Raw genomic sequence first — 23,774 nt, forward strand, 5'->3', positions numbered from 1 at the left:
TGTTTTTTGAGTTCGTTATTATAACCATACAAGTGCTACTGCATTCAGACAGCTGTTCTTAAAATAGCTCTGACAAAGCTTTGGTTTTTATCTCTCTCTGAATCAGGTATGAGAATTTTATGACAAGCCATGGGACTCAACTCTCTTAAAGTACTTAGGAAATGGCTAAGCTTGTGTGAACCTGGATGCTTGTTTTGATACTCCTGTTTCTTAAACAGTATGTGGAAGCTGAATCTACCTGATGTTAACTTAAGTTCACCTTCTCCATGCTATTTTGCCATCCCAGTTACTCAGGGAAGAGTCCCATCTATTCAGCAATAAAAGGACTTTATTTTTCAGGATCTATTTAATCAATTCCAGAACATGTGAAACTGAATGGACAGCAGGTCTGAATTAGTCCAGAAACATTATCATTTCAGAGCTAGTTATAGTAATTAGTTTTTGTAAATGTCTAAAAGCACCGATTTCATTGCTGTGTCAGATTTCTGAGATCTAGGGACCAATAAAATGCTTGACTATGCTTGGATTTCATGTTACATCCGTATGCTTAACATAGAATCTGTAACGAAAAAAAAATGCTGCATCCTGCTCTTCGTGGGACATTGAGATAATGCAAAGGTGCTCTTCATACTGAATGGCTGTTCTGGGGGTAGCTGAACTATCAGGACATGAATCACCTTGATCTGAACAAAAAAACTACTTTATGAGGAGAATGGTATTTTGGGGGAACTAAAACTGATCTCTGGCATGCTCAGAAGAATGCATCAGCTTGGGAGGACAGTAAATTTTGCTTTTCTAAAGTGTCTTCTGCTAGGAGATGGTTCTGGCAGGCAACTTACCCTGACTTGTACAGTGGTCTTTGGCTGTCACTGTAAGTAGGTAGAGTACAAGTAGCACATGTGACGATCTTCCCATGCCAAGTCTCCACAGGTAGTGTCAAAAGGTGGTGTCCTGGAGCCGTCTATACTGTGAAGCTTTTCTAACATAGTTGTTCTGGGGAAAAAAAAAAGCATTAGCTGATACAGCTGTGTTGGTTATGAGTTACTGGACAAAGCATGGCACGTACTTCTGAGAGGAGAGATGGGTGAAATCCAAGTAGGAAAAACTGTTTTATCTCCCTGTGGTGTACTGAGAGAAAACGCCCATTACTTCACAGTAGCCAAGGGGGAGAGCAGTTGAAAGATCCTCAGACCTCAAAATGGCTGTGATTTAAGCAACTAACCCTGGCTGCTCTTCTGTGCCTGCTGCAAGAGAGAGTTACGGGGGGTAACGGTGCCAATACCTGTCATCTACTCTGTCTCTTAAGTCCTAGCACGGTGATCATTTTGGGAGTAACGAAAACTGCTTGTGTTCGCTCCAGTTCTCTGTCGGACTCGTAATGGCTGTGGTTTGGCACTGGAAGGGGTGCAGGTATACCTGTGTTTCTTTCCTTGCTGATTTCTCCATTTCAGATCGCTGAAAAAGAGTGGTTCTTGAGTGTGGTTTTACTGAGAGGTAATCCCCCCATACCCAGCAATATTGTTTTGCTTGGCTGCTGCAGAAGCAAAGTCAGTGTTTTCACAGGGAGGAACTGCCCTGTCACACCACTCAGCAGGGTTTTTCCATGCACAAGGGAATTTGTTTCAGTGGCACTGAGCTATTCCATGAGTTTTGCTGTGCCCAGGCCTGTGGGATGAGACTGAAACCTGTGGTGCCAGCTGCTGGCTACTGTGATGAGGGGAGAACTATAGCTATATCTAGACTAACTTCTTTCCTCCCCCTGTTTTTCTCTATCTTGTCCCTATGAACCCGTTAAACCTTGAGTTACGGACCTGTTCCTGTGCAGGCTGTCCTCTTACCACCTTTAAATGCCCTCCTGAAAGTGCATCATTTTGGTGAAAACTCCTGTAGCTCAATCTGCTTTGAGAAAGAGAAGGACATTTGGTAAACTGTTTAGAGAAGAAACTTTTTGGGGCAGCTCTCGGAGAAAGCACTGAAAATACAGCATTCGTTACACTGCCACAGGCAGCCAATGTATTTTACATAACCACCCTGTAGGTATTCCTTGTGAAGGTCAGGGGACAGGTCTACTCCAAGATTTCACGCACATTTTACAAGATTTACTAAAACCTCTGCACAGCGAACATTTCTTACGAATGCAAAATTGAAGCATTTTAAGCTTTCTTCCCCTGTACCTATTTACGAAACAGTTGTCGCCTGATGGCCGAGCAGTGATGTGCTTGGAAGTCTGTTCCAGACTTGTTTGGTGCTCTGGATGGAGTTCACCACTCTGTTCTGCTGACCTCAATGAGCTTCAGCTATGAAGGGGTTGAGATCCCTGCTCCTGCTCTGTGGACACTGTTCTGAATTTTCAAGTGTCACTGATGCCTTTTCAGACTTAGCAATAATTTCCAAAGGCAAGGGTAGCGGTGGGGTGTATGTGTTATATTCCATGATGCTCTCAGAGAAAACTAGTGCCTGCAAACACTTGGAGTGGTGGCCTAGTCTGTCCCCTTGCAGAATCAGTTTTAGCTAGAATAGATTTTTCCTGACTTCCTCATAAAGAAAGCCTCAAAGGCATTGAAGGGAAAGGAAAGGATAGCCTTGTACCTGGAGATTAGACTGGTAACTGATCATTACTAAATTGATGATAGGGGAGAGTGATTTAGTCATAGGCCTGACGTTGAAACATGCAAGCTTTCCTCACTGGGACACAAATGCTGCACCATCTCAAATCAGCTCTGACCAAAAATCATTCCTTACAAACACCATGGGGCAGGGAGATTGACATGACATCTTCACTACTTGGAAAGCAGGGAGAATGTCCTGGACGCTACCGGAAAGTAATAAGCAATGGCTCCCAGGGGCCACTGTCAAATCAACTGGTTTCACTCTTACTACTACGGCCCAATTTTGCAAGCTGCTACATGCAGGCAGCCCTGCTGAACTCAGTAGGTTTGATTTACGTAGGGCAGAGATAGCTGTAGTAGCTTTTCCTAGAAGGAAAATTCAGTCCCAAGAGAGCAGGACAAGCGGATTGCGCCGTTGCCTCAGGAGATGCTCCTATGAAGCAAGACCCAAGTGTTTGCCATGGAATTGTCCGATATATGCAAACATCAGGTAAGAAAAAGACATCAAAGTCAGGCTTTCCAGCAATGTTAACAGCACTCAGGTTGGGTTTCATGACCAGTGCCTCAGTCTTGCCGACTACAGGCAACAATACTAAAGCAACATGCTGAAGACAACAGTGTAACAGACTGCCTCTCAGCTTCCCTTTAAAATTAATTCCCATTGGCTGCCAACAAGCAAGGTCCTATCTGAAAAAACAAACAGAGATTGTCTGCTTGTATGTTATTATCTGATACGTACTAACTGCTCACCATTCATTAGACTAGAAAACAAATGCAACAAGGAGAGATTGCAAGAGCAGCTGCCTCAGTGGCATCACAACATGTAAGGGCATGAGTGAACTTGCAATGTTCTGATAGGAGTTTGATACACATGAAAAGCTGTTATGTAAATCTTGCTGACCTGGCTTATTGCAGGATTATGGGCAATTGCAGGATTATGGCAGTACTTTCTTACTGGGGAGAAAAATATTAGGTTTGGGGGATAATTTATTTTTGAGAAAAACACAGTTGTTTGCCAGCTTGCTACTGCCAGTAGCCAGGCAGCACTCCACAAGAGATTCCTGTTCACATGGTTTACTTCATTAACCTGTTTCAACAGGGCAGCATTAACCTCCTCAAATAGGTAACCTTGAGGGCCAAGGCAGAGTGATGTAAACAACTCAGGATGAGATTGCTGTTGGGAAATCAAGTGAAACTAACCCCAGCATTGTCGCAGCATTGTTCTTTCTATTTTCCAGAACAGTAGGAACCTCAAGGTTTGTGAAATGCTGAAAAAAGAGGAAGCAGCGTTGGCTCAAGAACGAAGCTGTTCTTGTGGTTACAAGCGTTAGGGAGGTATCTGCAAACAAGGTTCAGTATTCAGTTTTGCCACAGATTTCCGCTAAAGTCACACACAGCCCATCGACTCATTCTTCTGCAGCACAATCCCTGTTCTGGAAAATGCAAGACACAATGTTTTCTTTGGGTTTGGCTACATGGAAATATCTCCCCATGTCACCAGAAGCATGGGGTGAAAGCACTATGAGTGTCTTGGTGTTAAGGGCCTTTAGGAGGGTCAAGGCTCAGGTGCGCCAACGCTCGCCTCTTCAGGTGGAGGAGATGAGGGCTAACAAGGGTTATGTAACCTCATCAAACGCAAGGGAGGAAGGAAATTACAAAAACAAGTAGAGGTATGAGAGGAAGAGAAAGAAGGGTGGGTATAGGCCATAAACAGAGGACTTGAGATAAGTGGGGTTAATTCTTTAGGTGCTCCAGGATGGAGCGAATATGTATCAAGGGTACTTCCTGGCAGCAGGCAAGGTGGTGGGCTCCAGGGTAGGACCTGGAAGAAAGATAAGGCTGGACTCCTGCCTCTCTGATGGAAGGAAAGCGCAAATGTTTAATGAAAAAGCACACTGTCTGTAGAGGCTGGAGTACGAGGCCTAACTTGAGCTCAAATACTGGGTCTATACAAGGCTTACTGCTGAGTTTGGCTGCTTCAGACTGTGAGGCAGCAGACAGCTGTTCTTACAACCTGGATGGCCCCTCCATGGGCAGGGTACCAGCCTCCCCTGTTCCCCTTGAAAGGACATTTGGAGTGGAAGGAACGGCAGAGGGGCTACTTGAATGACCTCCACTAACATAATTGGGGAGGAAGGTGAGGCTTTGCTTAGTCTGAGAGCTGTTAAGGACGGGTGTAATAGTGTCCCAAATGAGAAACTTCTGACCGGTTTTAAGAAAACTAATGCAAATAGATGAATTAAGGTTTGCTTCTTTTTTAACTTTGGTAGAAAGTGCTTTTGCCTCATCATGTTGATTCTATTAAAAAACTGCTTCTGCTTTTTGTTTTGTGCCCCCCAAACCTCCCTCCTGCTGATCTTGCCTCCTTGCTTTGAATTGAGCAGCTGCTTCTTTTGATGTCCCTGTAAACTTTCACACTTATCTAATTGTTTGAATGACTATAGTCTGTATTGTTTATGACAACAGAATCTTTCCAGCTTCTGAAATCTATTTTGATCTCCTAATAGCACTGGCCTCTCACCCAGTGCTGCTCCGTTGTGAGCTGATATGCCACGGGCTTGCCTGTGCTAAGAGCTTGTGCAGAAGCACCACCGAAAATTGCAGTTGCCCTGACCAAAGGTAAGCGTTTTGGTGAGCTTAGAGGCACGTAGAGAAAACTGTTAAGAGAAGGTTAGCGAAGGTAAGCAACTCTGTGTGTTTTGGTGAGTTCAGAAGCAGAAAAAGCTGTTAAGAGAGAGGGGCTGCCTCTCTGTTCTTGCACTTGTGTCTGTGCTCAGCCTCTGGCTCCTCAGCTTTTTATGAAAGGGGAAAGCTTTTCCCTTCCTCTCACATTTCTTGCCCATCTCCCGAAAAACAAAAGACTGTACATGCAGGAAACTCCCAAAAACTTGGAGCAGAGGCCCCCAAGAAACAGCATGTTTTGTGGGGGGAAGACAGGCTGCTGCCCCGGTACGCAGCAAGGTTTGGGGTGCTGCGAGGAGCCGTAATCCTCTCCTTTCCCCCTTCTCCTCGAAGGAACTGGCTTAGCCTCTGCCACTTAAGGGAGGCTGGTACGGCTGCCGTGGTTTAACGAATAACCGCAATGCCCACGGGGGCCGGCCTCCCGGGGCTGCGAGAGGGGGTTCACCGGAGGAAGGGTTGGAAGGAGGGGCCGGCTGCGGCCCGCCCGAGGCTGGGGCCTGCGGAGGGGCCGAGCTGAGGGGCGGCGGCATCGCCGCCCCTCAGCTCGGCCCCTCCGCAGGCCGAGGGCGGGCCCGAGCGCCGGGCCGCCTCATATAAGCTCGGCGGCTGCCGCCGGCAACCTAGCGGCAAGCCCTGCCGTGCTAGCGACTCGTCCTTCAGCAGCAGCGTCTCCCGGCTCTCGTCCTCCGTCCCGCCCGCCCAGCGACCGTGTGATGTGAGAGGAGCCCCGCGGCTTCCCCTCCCCGTCGCGGCTGCTTCTTCTCCCCCCCCCGCGTTCCGCGGGGCGCGGAGGCCATGTTCCCTCTGGACTCCACCTGGAATATCTCCTTCGCCGGCTGCGGCTTCCTGGGGGTCTACCACATCGGGGTAGCCAGCTGCCTGCAGGAACATGCCCCCTTCCTCGTCGCCAACGCCAGGAAGGTCTATGGCGCCTCAGCCGGGGCGCTCACCGCCACCGCCCTCGTCAGCGGCGCCTGCCTCGGTAAGCGCGGGGCGGGCGCGGAGCCCTCGGCACCGGCGGGAGGCAGGCCTGAGGTACCGGCGCTGTCACAGCGAGGCCAGCCGGCTGCCGGAGCCGAGCGCTCCTTCGAGTCTTCCCTCCGCTGTTACTAACTTTTTAATTACAACAGCATCGGGGGGGGGGTGGTGGAAATAGCGCATCCGCTCGGTCTTCCTAAATGCGTGCGGCGCTTTGTTTTTAAGGCCTTTACCTCAGTGTTCATACCCCCCCCCCCCCGGTCCCTTGAGGCTGCGTGCCTCAAGCGGAGGCACCTCAGCCCCGTAAGGCGATGAAGCACGCATTGAAATGGGCACCTGGCCCCCGTGGGAAGGAGGGTGGGTGGGTGCCGCCGTGCCCCGCAGAGGAGGTCGGTGCCACACGTCAATAAGGCCCCTGATGGTAGGGGGTCAGCACAGGGGTCCTGGTTTTTAACCCCCACCACGGTAACATGGGCTTGTGAGGGCTCGGTTCGTGGGTTTGGCTTGCTCCAATGTAGGTCTGGCGGGGCTCTTGGCGAGGAGAGGAGCCGACCTCTCGCCGTGTGGGCACCAGCTCTTAGTGGCCGCGAACAGGAGCTGAAGCAGCTGGAGGTGGAGACATCAAGCAGCGTGTTGCATGTACGGATTAGAGTTGAACAGCGTCTCTGAGTAACTAGGAAATATCTCTTTATTCTTTCTTAGCATCTTTATTTCTGGAAGAAGGTTATTCCTGGGGGTGTAGGGCACTGGGGAATCTTCCTGCCCTCTGCAAGAGCTAGATCTCCAGCTAGATATTATCTCTGTTTTCAAGTTACAGAAGAGTTATCTGTGAAGCAGGCACACGGTGTAGTCTGTCCTCCTTAGGGCATGTCTGGGGAAGAGCTGAAGAGAATGGTGTGTGGTGCCTCCTGTTTTTTCACTGTTTTGAAGTTCAGCTGTTTTGCACATGGGGGGGGAAGTCAACAAACATGTGCTAGAGTCTGTACTTGGAAGCTTTTACTTTGAGAATAACAAATACAGAAAAGTGTCTTAAACTTGAGAGGGGGATGTGGTGTGAGAGAATCAGGTATATCTATTTAGTCTCAGAGAATTACAAGCCTCTCCTAGAGCAAAGTGAAACCAGAGCTGTTTACTGCTCGAACTCCTCTTACCTTGATCGCAGGTGTCTTTCCACACCAGGCACTCCCTGTTCTTTGGGGACAGGTAGAGTTTTGAGATGTAGCCTTCATGCAGCAAGAGTTAGCTTTTTCTGTGTAGTTAGGTTTGACGTTTCCCCTTCCTTAGCATTTTGTTTACAGAAATGCCTAATGAAGTGTAACCGTTGCTTCTGGAGCTTGATGGGAAGCTCTTAACAGCTGTTCAGACCCCACTCTGGGATCTCAAAAGCTGTAGTCATGCCATGGTGCCAGCTTTTATCGTGGACAAGGGAAAAGGCCTCCTCTAATCCCTTGTCCTGCAGGGATCCATTTGCTGATAGCTGCCAGGGATTTGGTTGCTTTACCTGCTGTTGCTTCTGTTGAAGAGGTGGCTGCCCAATTAGTTCCCTAACTGGGTGGACCCTGTTCTACTTGGAGGTGTGGCACGAACGTGAGACAGGCTGGTGGTAGTGCCCAAATCCTTTGCCTTGCTCAGATGCCATTATAGTGTTGAGCAAGTCTGTTAACATGTCTACCTTGTTCTTGCTATTTATATGTCCAGAGATCCACGCTGCGCTAGGCGTTGCCCTCAGGGAGTTACCCAGCCTGGTAGAGAGCTTTCTGTGAATCAGGATGAGAATAGGTTTTCCCACTCCCTATGAGGTACAATAGGAGGCATAGTCAAGAGGACTGAGTTAGGGGCCCTTCTAGGCCCCTGAAAGGGGGCAAACCGTGCTGTTTAAAGCCAGCCAAGGCTTGGATCTTGGGTGTTCAAATTCTGTCTTAAGTTTGACTTTGCTGGGATAGTTTTCTTTTGACTCTGCCTGTGTGGCTGGCATATATCTTGGGTAGAGAGCAGCTCTAAGGCAAGAGAGCTGACTTCTGAAAGTAAAAGCAAACGGGGTGTTTGGTTGGGGCATGGTATCGCTGCACTTTGTCCCTGTCGTAAACTCTCCTGACAGTGCAGATTCCAGGCTGAAGTCCAGCGGTTCGAATGAAATCATAGGGAAGAAGGGGACGGGGCAGAAGGTACAGCTGCAGCCTGTACTCGCAGAGCAGTTCACCCTGGTACAGGCTGTCGTAGGATCCCGAGTATCTGTGTTTGCCGTGCAGCTGGTTTCTGTCTGAGAGTAGGTGTAATAGCCCGTGGGCTTTGAAGCTTATGGCACTGTCTGTTGCCCTGTCCATCAAATTGGAATGCTATATAGTGTCTCTTGATGGATGACAAGCAGAGGGGAATTTTGCAGAAGCCTTGCTTATTTGGCTGTGTGTAGATAAGGTTAGTGCCTTCATGCATGTGTACTTGGCTCTGAACTCAGTGAGACTCTACTATGCAAAGATAAATACTTCCTGGGGAGGAGTGGAAAAACCTCTTCCTTTGGGGTTTTTCTTTGGTTCCGATCCTTTGAGACCCTGATCAGAGAGAACAGAAATTTTCCTGGACTTCAGAGTGTAAGATCCTGCTTAGTGTTTTTTTTTCCAGGTCTTTTCTTCCAGCCTTCGCATCTGTTCAGCTTGCCTCTGAGCTGATTCTGCCTTCTTTCTGAATTAAGAACAGACTGTCATCATTTGTATATGGCAGTAAGGCTTTGCTGCGTGCTAAACTGAACTGAAAGCCCTGACCAAATGATCTGCAGCCTTGAGAGCTCACTGTGGGCTTCAAAGGCGCATTTGAGAATACCAAATACAGCAACATTGGGCATCCATATTAGCTAGGCAGAGGACCTTATTTCTACACAAGAGGCCAGGAGGTGTTTATGGTCTGATATGACCTCGCCTAGCTCTTGTTAAGCACTTTACCAGTAAGTTGTAGGGATCTTGGATTTATTCTCCAGGGCTACAACAGTGGTATTGTCCCCCATCTGAAGTGCTCTCTCCAGCTTTGAGGTTCTTCTGTTCACTGACATGAAAAAGCATTTCTGTTTTTCCACTAAAATAATCTGTGAGGCTATCAAGGTGCATTGGGCAAAGTCTCGCGTGTTTACAAGTTATGTGATTGTGCATCCTGCAGTGTTGTAGCATGAATCACTTCTTGTCCTGGGGGTTTTCTGGGAAATGGCCTTCTGTCATGCTTGTGTCTTCTCTTGGGGCTGTTGGAGTCCAGCACACCAGGAAATGCACCTTCATATGCCAGGCAACTGGGAAGTCCTTTTGTGCTGGCTTTGCAGTCTGCTCCTTATGCGTACCTCAAATCCTGTAGCTTTTCACGAACTCTAGGCCTGGAGCTCTGAGGATGCTTACCTGCCTGAATAAATCCTTAAGTCACTGGGCCTGGGTGAGTAAAACTGGCTTACGTGACATGACGAGACTCTCCTTTTTTCAGTCACGAGTAATGCTAAAATGCAGCCACTGTTGGATTCTTAAATCTTTAATACAGAGTAGGGGATATATTTTTGTTAAGGGTCTTGAATCATCTCACTCTGGTAAGCTGTATGGGATTTGGTGTGCCCGCTTTGGAAGCGTAGCAGCCTGGATGAAAAATGGGATGTGGACCTGTAATTGCTGAAAAGCTGTTTTTGAGCTGATGCTAAGGTCCCAGGCTGTGCTTGTGACTCATAGTTAACCAACAGCATCTCAATTGTTTGCGTAGCATGTGAATATTGCCCTACACAGCTTTCATCTGAGGGTGGGTTGGAACTGCTGAATTGCTGCTTTTTTGGGGGAAAGAGGTGGGCTCTGCTGTCAGAGGCAAAGCTGGCTGTCAAACCCCCATCTGTGGGAGTTGGCTGTTCTCCTAAAGCATGACAATGTCAGCAGAAAATGATAAAGCAAGCTAAAGAGATGCTTCTAGTACTAAGAATACAGAAAGGAGGCCATATATCTGCTAGGTTGAGCAGCATTGTTTGGGGTGTTTTTGGGTTGTTTACAGGATTTTTATTTTTTTTAAACTAGTCTCTTAGCCAGGACTCTGTCTCAGCCTCGACCTGAGATGAAGTAACAGTTATTTGACATTCAGGTTTGTTTGTCAGCTGTCACCATGTGACCACCAGGAAATATGCTGCTGGACTGTAGAGACTTTTTCCATTGGATAGCAGGAGGAAAAAAAACCGAACCAACCAACCCTCTTTTACCTTTTGAAGTTGAGGTAATGAATGATAGCAGCATCTTAAATGTTGTGCTCCTCAAATTTGATTATGTGCATGGAAAGGCTTAAGGACTGGTCACAGAGGTTATTTTCTCCGTGTGTGTGGAGGCTAACACCAAATCCCAGATTGAGAGAGGGAAATAAATCAGCTTAGTCTCTATGGAGTTCTCAGAGCAATGCCAGTTTATGCTGGCCAAAGCATGAATCGTGAAGCATAAGCTGTCTTGTGTGGCTGTGTGAGGAGATCTATAGATCTCCTCAGGTACACGAAGGAAAGCTTCATAGCGTCTGTGGCTTCCCAAAACTCGAGTCCCTCCCTGCACAGGAGATTGTCATTTGTATCTCCTGTAAAGGCCCTAGCTGGGGAAAAAGTTGTTGAGCTTAGCAGCCCCAGTGCAGTCAACAGAAGGAGAGGCACCCCTATGTACCTACACGGGGACGTGGATGTAATTCACGGGGAACCTCCGGGTGCTCCCTGGAAGCGGTAGAGCTGCTGCTTTTTTCCCTGGTGGAAAAGAGAGGTGGGTGGGGGGGTGTTCTGTGCTGACATAGTCAGCAATGTTCGCTGGCTTGGTGGAGAAGCTGCTGTGCCTGGATCAGTGCCATCAGCAGTCACAGGGCTGCAGGCTCGGGTGTCCAGATGAGTAAGCTGGCAGCCAAGCAGCCGGAGCACCCTGCAATACCTTTTGCTGGGAGGGAAGGAACTTGTTCCTGCTGTCTGCCTGGCTCTAATAAGGAAGTTCCCACGAGGAAAGGTGCTCTTGCAGGCATCTCGTTGGATGAGTGCAAGGGAAGCCAAGCAGCCACTTTTAGCAAAAAACATAGTCATAGCAGTGCATGTGTTTATTCTTTTGTCACCCCACACAGACAGTGGGTGTGCAGAGCAGCTTGGTGCCCAGCCTTACTCTGTCAGCTGCAATGTCAGATGTCAGTGGCAACAGCACAAGCGGTCTTTGCGTGGTCATTCTTCTGACCCATAAGTTCAGCATCTCTCTTGAACTTGTAGCATGTCCAGGCTATTCCACTTCTTTCTGCCTCTTATCTCCCAAAACTCTTCAAGGCACCTGCAAGTCTTCCCTATAAAATACGAGAAGCTGTCGTGTGTTCTTCGGGGTCCTAAGTCCGATTATTGATTATGTTTGAAGGTTAAGTTTAGTCCTGATAAATCAAAAAGCTTCCTCAGATTCCTTGCTCTGTCTTCCAGTTCCAAACTCCTGCTGCTGTAGTGGTTACAGCAGCTCTGCCCGCACGTCCAGTAGCTGATGGTGTTTGTTTCCTGTCTGTCAGAGGGCCGAGCTGCCTTCCAGACTGTACTCTGATGCTAGCCCCCTGCTCGCTCTGTGCTTCTCCGTGAACCAGGGATGAAATGTTCACTGCATGACTGGAGAGGATTTTCAACTCTGCTGTGCTTGCTTTCTACTGTACTTGAAGAGAACCGTGCAAGGGCTGGAGAAATGGTAATTTGGTGAGCATTCCTTCTTTCTGGAGCTGGGAATGGTCAAGCTTCCTAATTCCAGGGCCTTTGCAAAGGCTCAGAAATCTCCTAGTCAAAGGAGCAGTGTGACTCCTGTCCACCTTGCTCTCCAGGAGGCAAACCCTGCCGCTGGCTGGATTCCAAACTGGCCACCGCTTTCCCATTGAATCCTCTGCACTTCTACATTTCCTTTGCCCATCTCTAATGCTCGGCCTCTTTCTTTCTGCTAAGTGTTCCTGGGACTTGAGGTGAAAGCCAGGATGTGCCTTCAGGAATCTGGGAGTCGAGGGAGCCCATGTATGTGTGTTTGCCTTGGTCTGTCTTCCTTGTCAAGCAGGCATAAAGCACCAGAGAGAGCAAGAGTTGGTGAAAACAAGGGGTGGAGAAAATGACTCCATGTAGAAGACCCTAAATAAGTCTGTGTCCTTGGGAAAAGGCAGAATGTGTCCTGGAAGTGGTAGGGTCTGGGGCAGTGGAAAATCCCTTCCAAGAGCACATGGAAGAGAGAGAACTGGTGAAAAGATGCTGTAGATTGTTGTAGCTCTGCCTCTTGTAGCTACAAAGGCAGGAGGAAGGGAGGAGAGAGTTTGGCACTTCTGATACAATAGCTACTTGTGACAGGCCTGATCCTGTCCCTGGGGTTGTGCTGATCTGCGGTACAGTGTGTCTGGGAGAGCTGCCCTCAGTGTTGCTGGAGAAAGGGACTCTCCCCAGCTGAAAGGCTCAGAACAAGCCAAGTTCCATGCGATCCCAGCAGGGACGTGCACTTTGTTCTTGGTGCTTGGGATATGTCAGGTGTGGAAGCTGGTAGTTTTAGTAGAACCCAGGGCTTTGTGCTGCCCTTTGGCACTTGCCCAGGCTTGAAACTGTGTGCTTTCTGGTACAGGTAAAGGCCAGATCTACATTGATGGCTCTGTCTGACAAGTCCTCTGGAATCAGCAAGCTTAGTGAAGTGTCTTCTGCAGCTGTTTCCCAGGCTTTTGGCTATGCCGTGCCTGGAAGATTTCTTCTGAGAATGAAGTTTTCTCCTCTTCTTCATATACTGCAGTTTGTTTGGATGGATACTGGTTTTGGAAGCCTTTTAGGTTAGGATTTAAAGGATTGAGTACCATTTTAGTGTTGGAGGCTCTGGCAGTGTCTGTGAGCTGCCACTCCTGTGGATTATCTAGTTTAGCATCCTGAAGTAGAGGAGGTGGCATCTGAGCGTGTAAGTGAATCAGGGAGCACTTTACATATGCTAATTACAAGAGCTGCTCTTGCCGGCTTCATTAAACGCTGCTGATTAAGGGCTGGGCCTGGCAAGAAAGTTATTCCAGTGTATCATGAAGGCAGGGTGTGGATTCAGGCTGCCATAGTTAAGTCATGCATGGAGAAAGTTAGAGCCCTGTTCCAGAGTGGGCTGTCAGCACCGGGGGAGTTACATTGATTTATCTAGCCCAGTGTTCTTATATAGTGGGATTGGTAAAAACTTCTTTATGGGAACAAACTAACCATTTGACAACTAGCCGTACTTCTGCATGCAGAAGAGTGTGCTACATCACACATTGCTGTATCTGTCTTGCTGCTCTCCTTGCTTGTGCACTGTCAGCCTTGCAGGAAGGGTTGAGCAGAGGCTCTTCCCTTGCAGGGGTCTGTGCAACTCTCTGTGAGCAGCTCCTGTCCTGCTCATGTGGCTGCTTTCAGAACCTGAATCATCTTGATGCCCGGGAGTTGATGTTGGGGGGGCTGCTGCTGATGGCCATGGAAGAAAGGTAACGTCAGTCTCCAGATATTCTTGTGTCTTGGCTCCCAAGGAATGCGGCCTGCTTTGCGGTCTGACTGAAGATGCTTCCCAAATAAGCCTCATCATCAAAATGAGATTCCTTCTAGAACAAAATGCCTGTGCCTCTTCTGAGGACTGCTTTGGAACAAAGCTCATTCTCGCTTCCTTGCTGGTAGCAGGCTCTGCTCATGCCACGGCTACTGGGGAAAAGTTCAGGGGCGTAAGGTGACACTTAACATGCCTGTATGAGATGGAAGGGCACAGCGGGCACAGCAGGCAGTGTGCTCGCAGGTGCACGGGAAGTGCTTGGCACGGATTGGAGCAGTTGGCTAGCTGTGCAGGCCTGAGGGAGCTGGGCACGATGCAGGCTGAGGGCCAGTGGAGGACTGCAGAGGTATTCCTTTCATTCTGTGCCAGGGTGAGACAGTGCTCTCGCAGCCACGCAAGTGTACAGTGAGAAAGGACAGGGGAGAAGGAAGATGGGCTGCCCTTTTCTGCATGACAGAGCCAGCCGTGTCTCTGGTAACATCTCTGGTGAACACAAAACAATCGCTGCCTATAAGCATTTAGCAGGTGTTAGACTGAAAGCCACCAAAAGCCGTGTGTGGGCCTTGCTGAGCCAGCTGAGGCTAATGGCTAGTGTGTGATAAAGCTGAAGCGATGTTGGCATGGCAGCTGTTTGTTCAGGCTCTGGAAACAAAAACGATGACTGCTCACTGCACTTTGCCTTCATCAATCTGTGGTGCAGGTGCCTGGCAAAGGTATCTACTGTCTCGTAGCCCTGGTCTGTCTTCTTCCAAAGCATCTTACCTCTAGTGATACTTCCACTGTGTGCTCTTTCTTTAGGTGTGTGGTGCCGTCCTGCAAACTGACCCTGAGAAATGAGTATGGAGGGGGTGTGTGTAACATTGTGCATGTGGGTGAGACTTGATCCTTCTGCACCAGTTCCTGTTCAGAATACCAGTCACTGGAGGCTTTGTGTTAGTGGTTTTCACTCAGATGAATAAAGCAAGAGTCTGATGTGGTTCCATTTCTGCCTCTATGCAGAGCAGAGGAAAAAGGCAATTTTGCATTACTACAGCGTGTTTTTTGGTCCGTTTCTCCCCTCCATTAGCTTTCTCTCGCGGAGTACTTGCTTTCAAAAAGTGACCCAAAACCCAGCATTGCTCTGGCTCAGAGTGAACAGCAGGGATCTGAGCTGTACCTTTTCTTACTCTGTGAATCCTCTTTTCTTGTCACCCCATGCAATTTGAGTTGCGCTGTAGCATTGGCAGGGATTGACGGATGGATGAGGACAGGACATGGCTTTCAGTACAGCTTGCCTGCAGTCCTAAGCAACTTTTCCTTTTCATGTGCCATTACACCATTTAATTTCTCTCTAACGCACTGAACAGAAATGCAGCATTAAGCCTCGTATTAGGGAATTACAGTGGAGAAAGATTAGGCTAGTGGGGATTGCTGTTGTGGTTGTGACAGAGAATGATCCTGGCTGCCTGCCTGAACTGAGCTGCCTCTTGGCCTTCCTATTGATTGTTTCGCAGTAGCAGCTGTGCTGCTTTCTGATTTGTGTTGCAAGAGCAAATGCTCCAGTCCTGGCTGCAGAAACAAAGCAGGAGTCAGCTTGCAGAACATCAGTCGCCTGGTGAGGCTTTGGTGTGCCAACACTACATGAAGTCCGGTGCAAAGGTTTAACTTAGAGACGTAATCAAGCCTGGCAGCTCTTGTGCCCATTCTCCCAAAGCCTTTTTGCTTCTGTATAAAGCAGAGCAACGTGCCTTAAGGTGAGATGAGGCATGAATTGTGCATCTGCGCTTTGGCTTGCATGAGGGTCCTACCCTGAAGGTACCAGGGGGTGGACAGGCAGCAACAGTCATTGTGGGCTGCTTGGTGAGCTGCTCTGTGCAAGAGGAAAAAACTGGGGCAACTTAAAAGCAGATATTCTCCTTATGCTCCTCACATCCAGGACGTGGCAATGGTTCTGGTTCATCTATTAACTGGTAGCCAGAGCACACAAAATAACCATCTCTTCTGGCTCAAAGGGGAAAAATGGCTCCTTTTGGTTTGGCTTTACTTGAATAGATAAAGTGACTAACAGCTTTTTGCTCTTTTCCCAAATTTTACTTGAAATAAAAAAGTAAACATCTTGGGGACAAACATGTCAATAAGAGGGAGGCTTCTGGCTCTGAAGCAGTTGCAGGTGATCTGGATTTACTTAGCCCTCCTGCCGCAGGCTGTGTCTTGGCACTGTTTGTGTCTAGACGTCGCAATGCTGAGTACTGAGAACCTGAGCCAGAAGGTGTTGTGGGCTGAGGCCTTCCTTCAGCATCTGCCTCTGGCTGCGAGAGCCGGCCCTACCTGAAAAGCTGTCTCTTCCTCTCGGTGTTTCCACTGCCCCACCTGTAAGGTCAGAATAGGTGTTGCTTACTGTAGTCTGATAGGGATCCCTAGGAGTTACTCTGATGGGGTGTGTGTCGGTGCCTCTCACTCTTGAGCAAAGGGGGAGAAAGACCATTATTTACAGCAGGTGGCCAGGCTTTCTAAGAAATCTCCTTTGCAAAATCATTTGCTTGTTGAGCTTGGGTTAAATCCCTGCACAGAGCCTCTGATGGGAAGGGTTACCTATCACAGGGAACAGCCGGTCAAGCAACAGGGCTGTCTGCAGACTGAGTGGGTGTGTGTTGGGGGGGGAATTGTGTATCACCAAAAAGAAAGAAAAGCTTCCTTCCTGTATCTCTTATCTGGAGCAAAGGCAGCTGAGCTGTTTCTTATTTGATGGCAAAATAGTAGGAGAGAAGAATTGAGTGAAAACCTTAAAATAAATATAAATAAAATAAAAATACCCAGAACAACAAAAAATAGGGAAGTCCCAGAAGAACAGCTTGTTTTGGTACATGGTGTATTTCAGTATTACTGGCTTACAGGAAGATGTGTAGAGATGTGAAAAGAATTGGTGCCTTTAGAGGCTCCACTGCTAGCTGCTATCCTCAGCCTCAAATATTTTAAAATGGGCATTTTTTCTTTGTGTTAAATAGCGGGAGTTACACAACTTCTGGCAAGTGAGGGATAGATACCCTTTCCACACCCAATGCTTTTAGGCGTCTAGGATTTCACACTGAAACTAAAGAGCTGTCACCAGCTGTGGGGTACACCTATCACCTGAAAATGTCTTATAAGGGCAGATCATAAGACATTGCTCTCACTTGATTTCCTTCTGGCATGAATTTGTTTTTGGGCCCTGCTTTGACATCCATCCGGCCTCGCTGATAGGCAGTCAGGGAACATCTTGGGTCAGGTTCCCATTCAGGACAAGTCTGCCTTTGTTCAGCTTAGCTCAGCTGAAGATCTGTCTGGTTCTTGCTCTCTCGGCACAACAAGTGGAAACCAGGTTGCTTCAGCATGAGTATGGGAAGAGGAACAGAAGTCCAGCCAAGCAGTGGGATCTTTCACAAACTGAGGTCACTGCCCACAAGAATTGGGGTTGTCCTTGGATCACCGGCGCGTTGCTATGCTCTACTCTTTGGGGTGAACCAACGGGCACTTTCTAGCTGTCTGGCTAGTCTGTGAGGAAACAACCAATAAAGTTCTCTGTTAATTATTTTCTAGATGTCAGCTTGCAAACTTTTGTTTCTGTGGCTCTTGTTTACAGCTCTGTGTTTTTGGGCTGGTGACAGGACTGTGTTATAATTAGGACTGTATCATCTACTGGGAGAGGCCAGGCAGGAAAAGCATGCGCATTGCTTACTCTCGGTACTCAGGGAAGAGGCAGGTGCAGGAGCTGTGTGTGCTGAGCTGGAGCAGCTTGGGGATTTGTGCCCAGGAAGAACACAGGACAGCTCTCCCAAAACCCATGCTCGTCGTTAGAGACTGGCTTTTAGCTCTTCCATGGGTGAAGTACAGGAACAGCTGAAATAGCAAGGGACAGGCAACTAAGCTAAATTAACCGTGAGGGAGATCATGCTAGTAAATTCCTTCTGACTCATCCTGTTCCTAAATTCAAGTCTGGACTGGGATCTACCGATGGGAAACATGAGAACTCCAGTGATGCTCAGCAACTATCCGAGTTGAAAGCCAAGTGTGAAGATTGTAGCTGGGGACTCTTGCAGGGCGCATCTGTGTTGAGCATCACACAAACATCGCTCCAACAGATAGCTAAGCAGAACTTAAGCAGCTCCAGAATGAGGTCAGTGGTTACAGGAGCTGGCTTCTGAAAATCTTGCAGTCAAAATAGCTTGGTCATGCCATCCCAAACTAACAAGGCATCGGGCTCTCCAGGTGCTGGAGGAATGTCAAAAGCACCTCTACTTTCTTCTGCTAGTTGGCTTCATTTAGAAGCTTTTTGGTATCGGTGTGTCTGGCCGGTCTGGAGCCTTAGCTGGGTAACGGGACTGAGGAGAGAGGAGGGTGCCGTGCGTGTTGCTGATGTGTAGGAAGAAGTCGGTTTGAATTCTTGTTGGTGCTGAATGAGAAGCAGGTTTAGCAGGGATCTGCACAGTTCCCTGCCTGCTCTATTAGTCCGGGTAAGGTACGGCATCTGCAGTCTGGGGTGTGACCTCTCTGTGCGTGCCTCCTACCAGCAGGGACAGGAGATGCTGTCCCTACATCCATCCACTGTCTGTGCCATCCTCTGTTCTCCATCTCTGTTGGAGAGCCTTTTCTTTAAGCTTGCAGCCTGTTTATTGCTGCACTAGCCGGGGAGCAGGAACGTCCCTGGCGCAGAGGGTGATCTTTGTGCCGACATGGAGCTCTTCCAGAGGGAGCTGGAGTGTCATGGGTGAGCCACGGTCACAGGAGCTGCTGGGTGGAATGTCCAGAATGCCGTCTCCCTCTTCAGCCTGCTCTGCTCCTATTTTTGTTTGTGTCTTAGTTTTTTTTGCCACTTGAAATACTTTATGGGTCAACTGACCTTTTGCTGGCTGGCAAATGGATATCAGTGTGGTCTGACGTCAACAGGTGAGCGTCATGGTGCCCTTGGTGCCAAAGCCCTGCTGCTGAAGATGCGGGTCTGAAGAGGCCCTTCTTCCCCACTTGCCACCCCTCCTGCTGTGGGGTTTTTAACCTTTGTGATGGTCCTCATCCTTATGCATTGCACAGGCTTGAAGTAGCCTTTCTGTCTATCTCGGAGCTCTTAGCTGTGGTTAAGGGTCTTCCCAGCTGCCCGACTAACATCAGTTGTAGGTGATTGATCTTTAGCTCTTCTCCAGAGACAGAGGAGCAGCAGGCTGCTGTGGCTGGAGGTGTTTGTATACAGTGATAAATAGCAGTGATGAATGCTTTTCAGGTTAGAGATAGGTAATGGGGGGTAATTGAGATGGGTGATTAGGGGAATGGGCCTTCTAAGTGAAAGGTGATGAAGCTTGTGAAGGGCCTTAGTTCCTCTTGAGCACTCCTTGCAGTAGCTCTCTAATTTCTCTTGTCTTGCTTCTCTTGGAAGTGGGTAACCTGTATCTTCTTCTAGGCTTTTTAAAATGTATTTATATATTGTGTTGAGCAGCCGTGCCGAAGAACGCAAGGCAGTAGAGACTTGGATACTGGGTTATTGTGGAGTTGAGCATGACTGGTGGGGGTGAAAGCCAGTTCTCTAAGGGAACGGTCTTGCTATGTCAATAAGCTAATCTCAAGCTGGCTTGACATAACTTGAAAATGGCATGTGAACTAGCAGCTGCCTTCACATCTTTTCCCATGGCTAACGGTAACTTGCCCCTTGTAGCCGCTGCAGAAGGATCACAGGATGAACCAGCAGAGGTGGAGCAGCTGGCCTCCCTCGTCTTGCAAAGGACGGGTTGGGGTGTTTCAGGACACAACTGTCTGATGCTCCTTTGCGTCATCACAACTGAAATTCAGATAAGGACGATGGCCCTGCAGTACTCAGGCTCATGTATAACAACACCCACTGGGGCAGTGGTGGGGGCAGGGAAGAAGGGGGATATGGCTTTTCTAATGAAAATAGAATATTCCACATATTATTATAATTTTTAGAGGAATATTGGCTTAGTAAATCTGTATAGGGAGAAGTGTTGAATTAATTGGTTGGTGGGAGGAGAATTAAATGTTTTCCCAGCAATCAATACCAACTATTAGGGATTGTTTCTGCTCCTCGGTACGTACCTCAGTAAGGGAAGAGGAACTTAATATAGCTATTTCACATGACCCTGTGTCCTGAATCACCAGATCCATCAAAAAACATTGGAAACTTTTCTGTGGACTGGAATTGGCACTGGACTAGTCCTAGTAATAACTGACAGCTTGTGGCTGACCCCTGTAGGATTCGTCTCTCTTGATCACCTCTCATTCAGCTGCTCCCTCTGGCAGGCTGCGAGCAGAATTTGAGCTGGTTTTCCTGGAACAGCACTTCTGGTAGTAACAGGATTAAAACACTCTCACCTTTTCTCTCTCCTCCCAAATGTATTTCCAAGGCAGCTTGTCATCTGTCATGGATCTAGCTACATAAACCTGACTCCTTTGGCTGAACTCTCAGCTAGCCTTATTTCCAGGAAAGCTGGTGGTGCTGCAGATCACCCCGTGCCTCTCTCTTCTCACAGAGCCATTCTGCACTCAGCTTTGGTGCAAGTGAGCCAGCAAGTCCCACAGAATCACAGCTGCCCTTAAATTGAAATACCTCAGAAGCTTCTGTGTGTATGCATGATGCACACATGTATAAAACAAGCAACCCACCTCAAAAAACCCAAACATCCAGAAAGCATTCAAAGAATGAAATTGCTAATTAGCAATGATTCATTTTTTGTCCTCTGTTCTTCTGTGTCCCCCCTGCCTCACTTGGCTGTGAAATGGTGATAGAGCAGGCAGCTGCAACTGAAGTCTCCTCTCAGTCTGTTTCCTTGACTTTGCTGTTTTGTTTTTCTTAAGCAACTTCCAGCTCATATTTTAGCTCGGTCACAAGCTCAATTTAATTGCAGTTGTTTTCAGTATTGCTATCAAATCTTTCTGCACACTGAGATGCCAAGTCTGAAAGCATCATTCTCTAAGCACCATCTCTTGGGTGACACACACCACCCCCCCAGCATGGCTTTTGCATGCAGAGTGTCTCCCCACGGCTGCATGCTCAACACCCACCCTCCCACTGGGTTTTTCAGCTAAGCCAGCAACTCCCCGCAATGCACTTGCTGTGGCGGAGTTTCCTGGGGTCGTGTGGCCGAGGTGCTCGGCTGGGATTCATTCAGTTTTTGGCTCTGTTGCAGATTCTCTGTGTGTCTTTCCTCCCCTTGTCAGATGTGAAGGCATCTTAGGGAGTGTTATGAGTGCTAATGTCGTGGTGCTGATAAAGTGTAATTTCTGTGAGGCTGACTTCCTTCCTCTTGGGAAGGATGTTGAACCATGTGGCTACTATCTGGAACAGGCTGGGCTCAATGGCTTACTGCTAATTGAGTAAGTAAGATCAGAATTAGACTGCTAAACATTGCTCTAGGACAGAGCAAAAGACTGGGATTATAGTGCTAAAAATTGCTTCAGAGGGGGGAACTTGGATTTTCTGTTAAGTTGCTACCTCACAGTGCCTAAAATCCTGATCCCAGAGTCTCTGGTCATGTTCAAAGGTCCAGTTCTTTGCGTGCTTGAGCTACTGGTGTTGATGGGTGTCCTAAGCACAGAATCGCGTTCCCAGGCTGTGTTGGTGGAAAACATGTTGCCAGCACATGTGTATTGCAAAAGAGTGGGATGTGTCAATAAGCATTGAGGGTGTTGTTGCTCTTATCTCCATTATATTTATTAACCTGGGTCTAACTTGGGTTCTTTCATTCTGCTGCCTCCTTTCTGCAATTGCAAGACTGGGTGGGAGAGCAAAGCGGTGGGATTTCCAGTTGGCTTGAACTGATAGTCTTTCATCTTTCTGCAGGAACTGAACTTCAGTTTGATTGGAGAGCATTCTTGATTTGTGAAAGCATGTCTCTTTTCTCTGGTTTCTTTAATTCTTCCCACATGTATATTCCCGATGCCCCTGGGAATGCAGTGATTGCCCGGTGCTCAGAGGAACTGTCGTCGTGTATGTCACCATAGCTAGGAGATGCGCGCGGAAGCAGCAGTCAGTGTGTGCAAAGGGCAGCACGCTGGGTGCTGAGGGTTTGGCTTGGGTTGATGTTTTTGTTTTGTTTTCTCCCGTCCCTCCTTTCCCACTGCAGAGCCCTGATGCTCTTGCCAGATCAGGCTCCTAGTGACTGTGAGATAATGGACTTAGCAGATGCCTTCCCTTTTGTGCAGATGGGATGTCTCCTCTCCTCCAAACCCAGCTGGGTCACTGTGTGAAAGCATAAAGCAGACATGCCTTCATGAGGCCTGCTTGCCGTCAGGGCCTAGTTTAGTGCTGTGGAATCGGTCATGGAAGGGACTGGACACGAAAGACATTGCAGGTGGCACTAAGTCACTGATTCCCTGATGGAGCACAGTGTCCGTCTTGCTCACCTAAGATGTGGCTGACATTCACAGCAGAGCTGGGATCATTTAGCTGGAAAGCACCAACATTCCTGTTTGCCGGCACTTTTGCTTACAGGCAGATGTCTTTTTATGATGTCAGAAAAAAGAAGATGCTTACTAGAAAAGTTTTAGTGGAAGATGTTTTGAAATGGATTTAGCCATAAGCTCAAAGCTCTTAAAGCATTTTCCTTGTTTTCTTTGTTAGTCTGTGTTTCCACCAGCCCTGCATTGGCCAGTGAAACAGGATCTACTGAAAAAGTGTGAGGCCTTAGCCAGATGCATGTCATCTTCCTTGACTTAACAAAACATATGTAAGATGAGGCTCCCTTGCGATGAGGGAGCAAACTTCCATGACTTCTATAACACTGCCCATAATAGCCTCTCGTCTTGAGTAATATATCAGCCAGTGGGGAGAAACTTATGAGTAAAGCTATGAATTAGGCTTTTCTGTGCCTTATTTTGTAAAGGAGAAGGCTGGTTTTGCTAGGATTTCATGGTGCATTTTTCTTTCTCTCGTTGCAGGGGAGGCTGGCGCCAGCATTATTCGAGTGTCAAAAGAAGCCCGGAAGAGGTTCTTGGGCCCACTCCACCCATCTTTCAACTTGGTGAAGACCATTCGGATCTGCCTGTCCAAGGCCGTGCCAGAGAATGGGCATGAGGTTGCAGCAGGACGTTTGGGTATTTCCCTGACGCGGGTCTCTGATGGAGAAAATGTGATACTGTCAGACTTCAATTCCAAGGAGGAGCTGATCCAGGTGAATGGAAACTTTTTGCAGAGGGCTAGGCAGGAACTGCATGCAGTTTTGTTTTGCCTTGGTCTCCAGATGTCCTTAGTAATGGTGTGTAATTGTCAGCACATGCCAGTGTGGTGTTCTGAGAAGAGTAATAGGTTCAGTAGGCTTTGATTTGCTTTTTACATTCTGGATCTCTTTCTCCCTCAGGCCTGTGTCTGCAGCACCTTTATCCCTGTCTACTGTGGGCTGATACCTCCAACCTTGCGTGGAGTGGTAAGTAAGACTCTTAAGATGCTCCTTCATTAAACCATGTACTACTGAATAAGAAGGCAGAAATGCTGGTACTCAATTTTGGCAGTCTTATTGCCTGTCTGCTGGCAGCAAATAGCCTGAAGAGGCATGAGAAATTCCCAAATAAACAAATTCCAACAGTGGGTGTGCCTTCTTTCCACTGCTGCCTGCAGTTGGCTATAAAAATCCCAAAGACTAGAGGATTTAACATGATAGTAATATATAGCAATCTGGGCAAGCGCTGGCTGACTTAGCAGATGGTTCTCCTGGCTGCTTGGTACAATGCTGTCTGTCGCTGAGGCTCCAACCCTCTGCACGTGGAAAGAACTTGTGTCCAGGATAGAAATCGTGAGTGTAGTCCCTCTCCATGTGCCTGACACTTTCTGCAGGGTTTTAACTAGTGGTGTTGATACCAGACCTCTTTTCCGTGGAGTTCTTCCTATCCTTCCTCTGAGAATAATGTTCTTCTGACTGCTAGAGCTTTCTTTAACATCCTGTCCAAGGCTGTCCAGAGCAATTTCTCCCTTCTGTGTTTGCATGTTAGAAACGAAAACATTTGAAAGCTGCACAGAGCTGGAGTGTCTCTGAATATTGCAGTC

The 23,774-nt window shown here is 48.0% G+C and overlaps 1 protein-coding gene across 1 annotated transcript in view; it reads left to right on the forward strand.

Moving 5' to 3' along the window:
* Window positions 1–5,848: 5,848 nt before the first annotated feature.
* PNPLA2 (patatin like domain 2, triacylglycerol lipase) overlaps window positions 5,849–23,774 on the forward strand; it is a 31,308-nt gene continuing 13,382 nt past the window's right edge. Inside the window, exons 1-3 of the mRNA XM_075162959.1 lie at window positions 5,849–6,273; window positions 22,673–22,905; window positions 23,092–23,157. Coding sequence (XP_075019060.1) covers window positions 6,087–6,273; window positions 22,673–22,905; window positions 23,092–23,157 — 486 coding nt within the window. The 5' untranslated portion in view covers window positions 5,849–6,086. The remainder of the gene's footprint in view (window positions 6,274–22,672; window positions 22,906–23,091; window positions 23,158–23,774) is intronic.

Source organism: Calonectris borealis, chromosome 14, assembly GCF_964195595.1.
Source record: "Calonectris borealis chromosome 14, bCalBor7.hap1.2, whole genome shotgun sequence".
In the NCBI taxonomy this organism is placed as follows: Eukaryota; Metazoa; Chordata; class Aves; order Procellariiformes; family Procellariidae; genus Calonectris; species Calonectris borealis.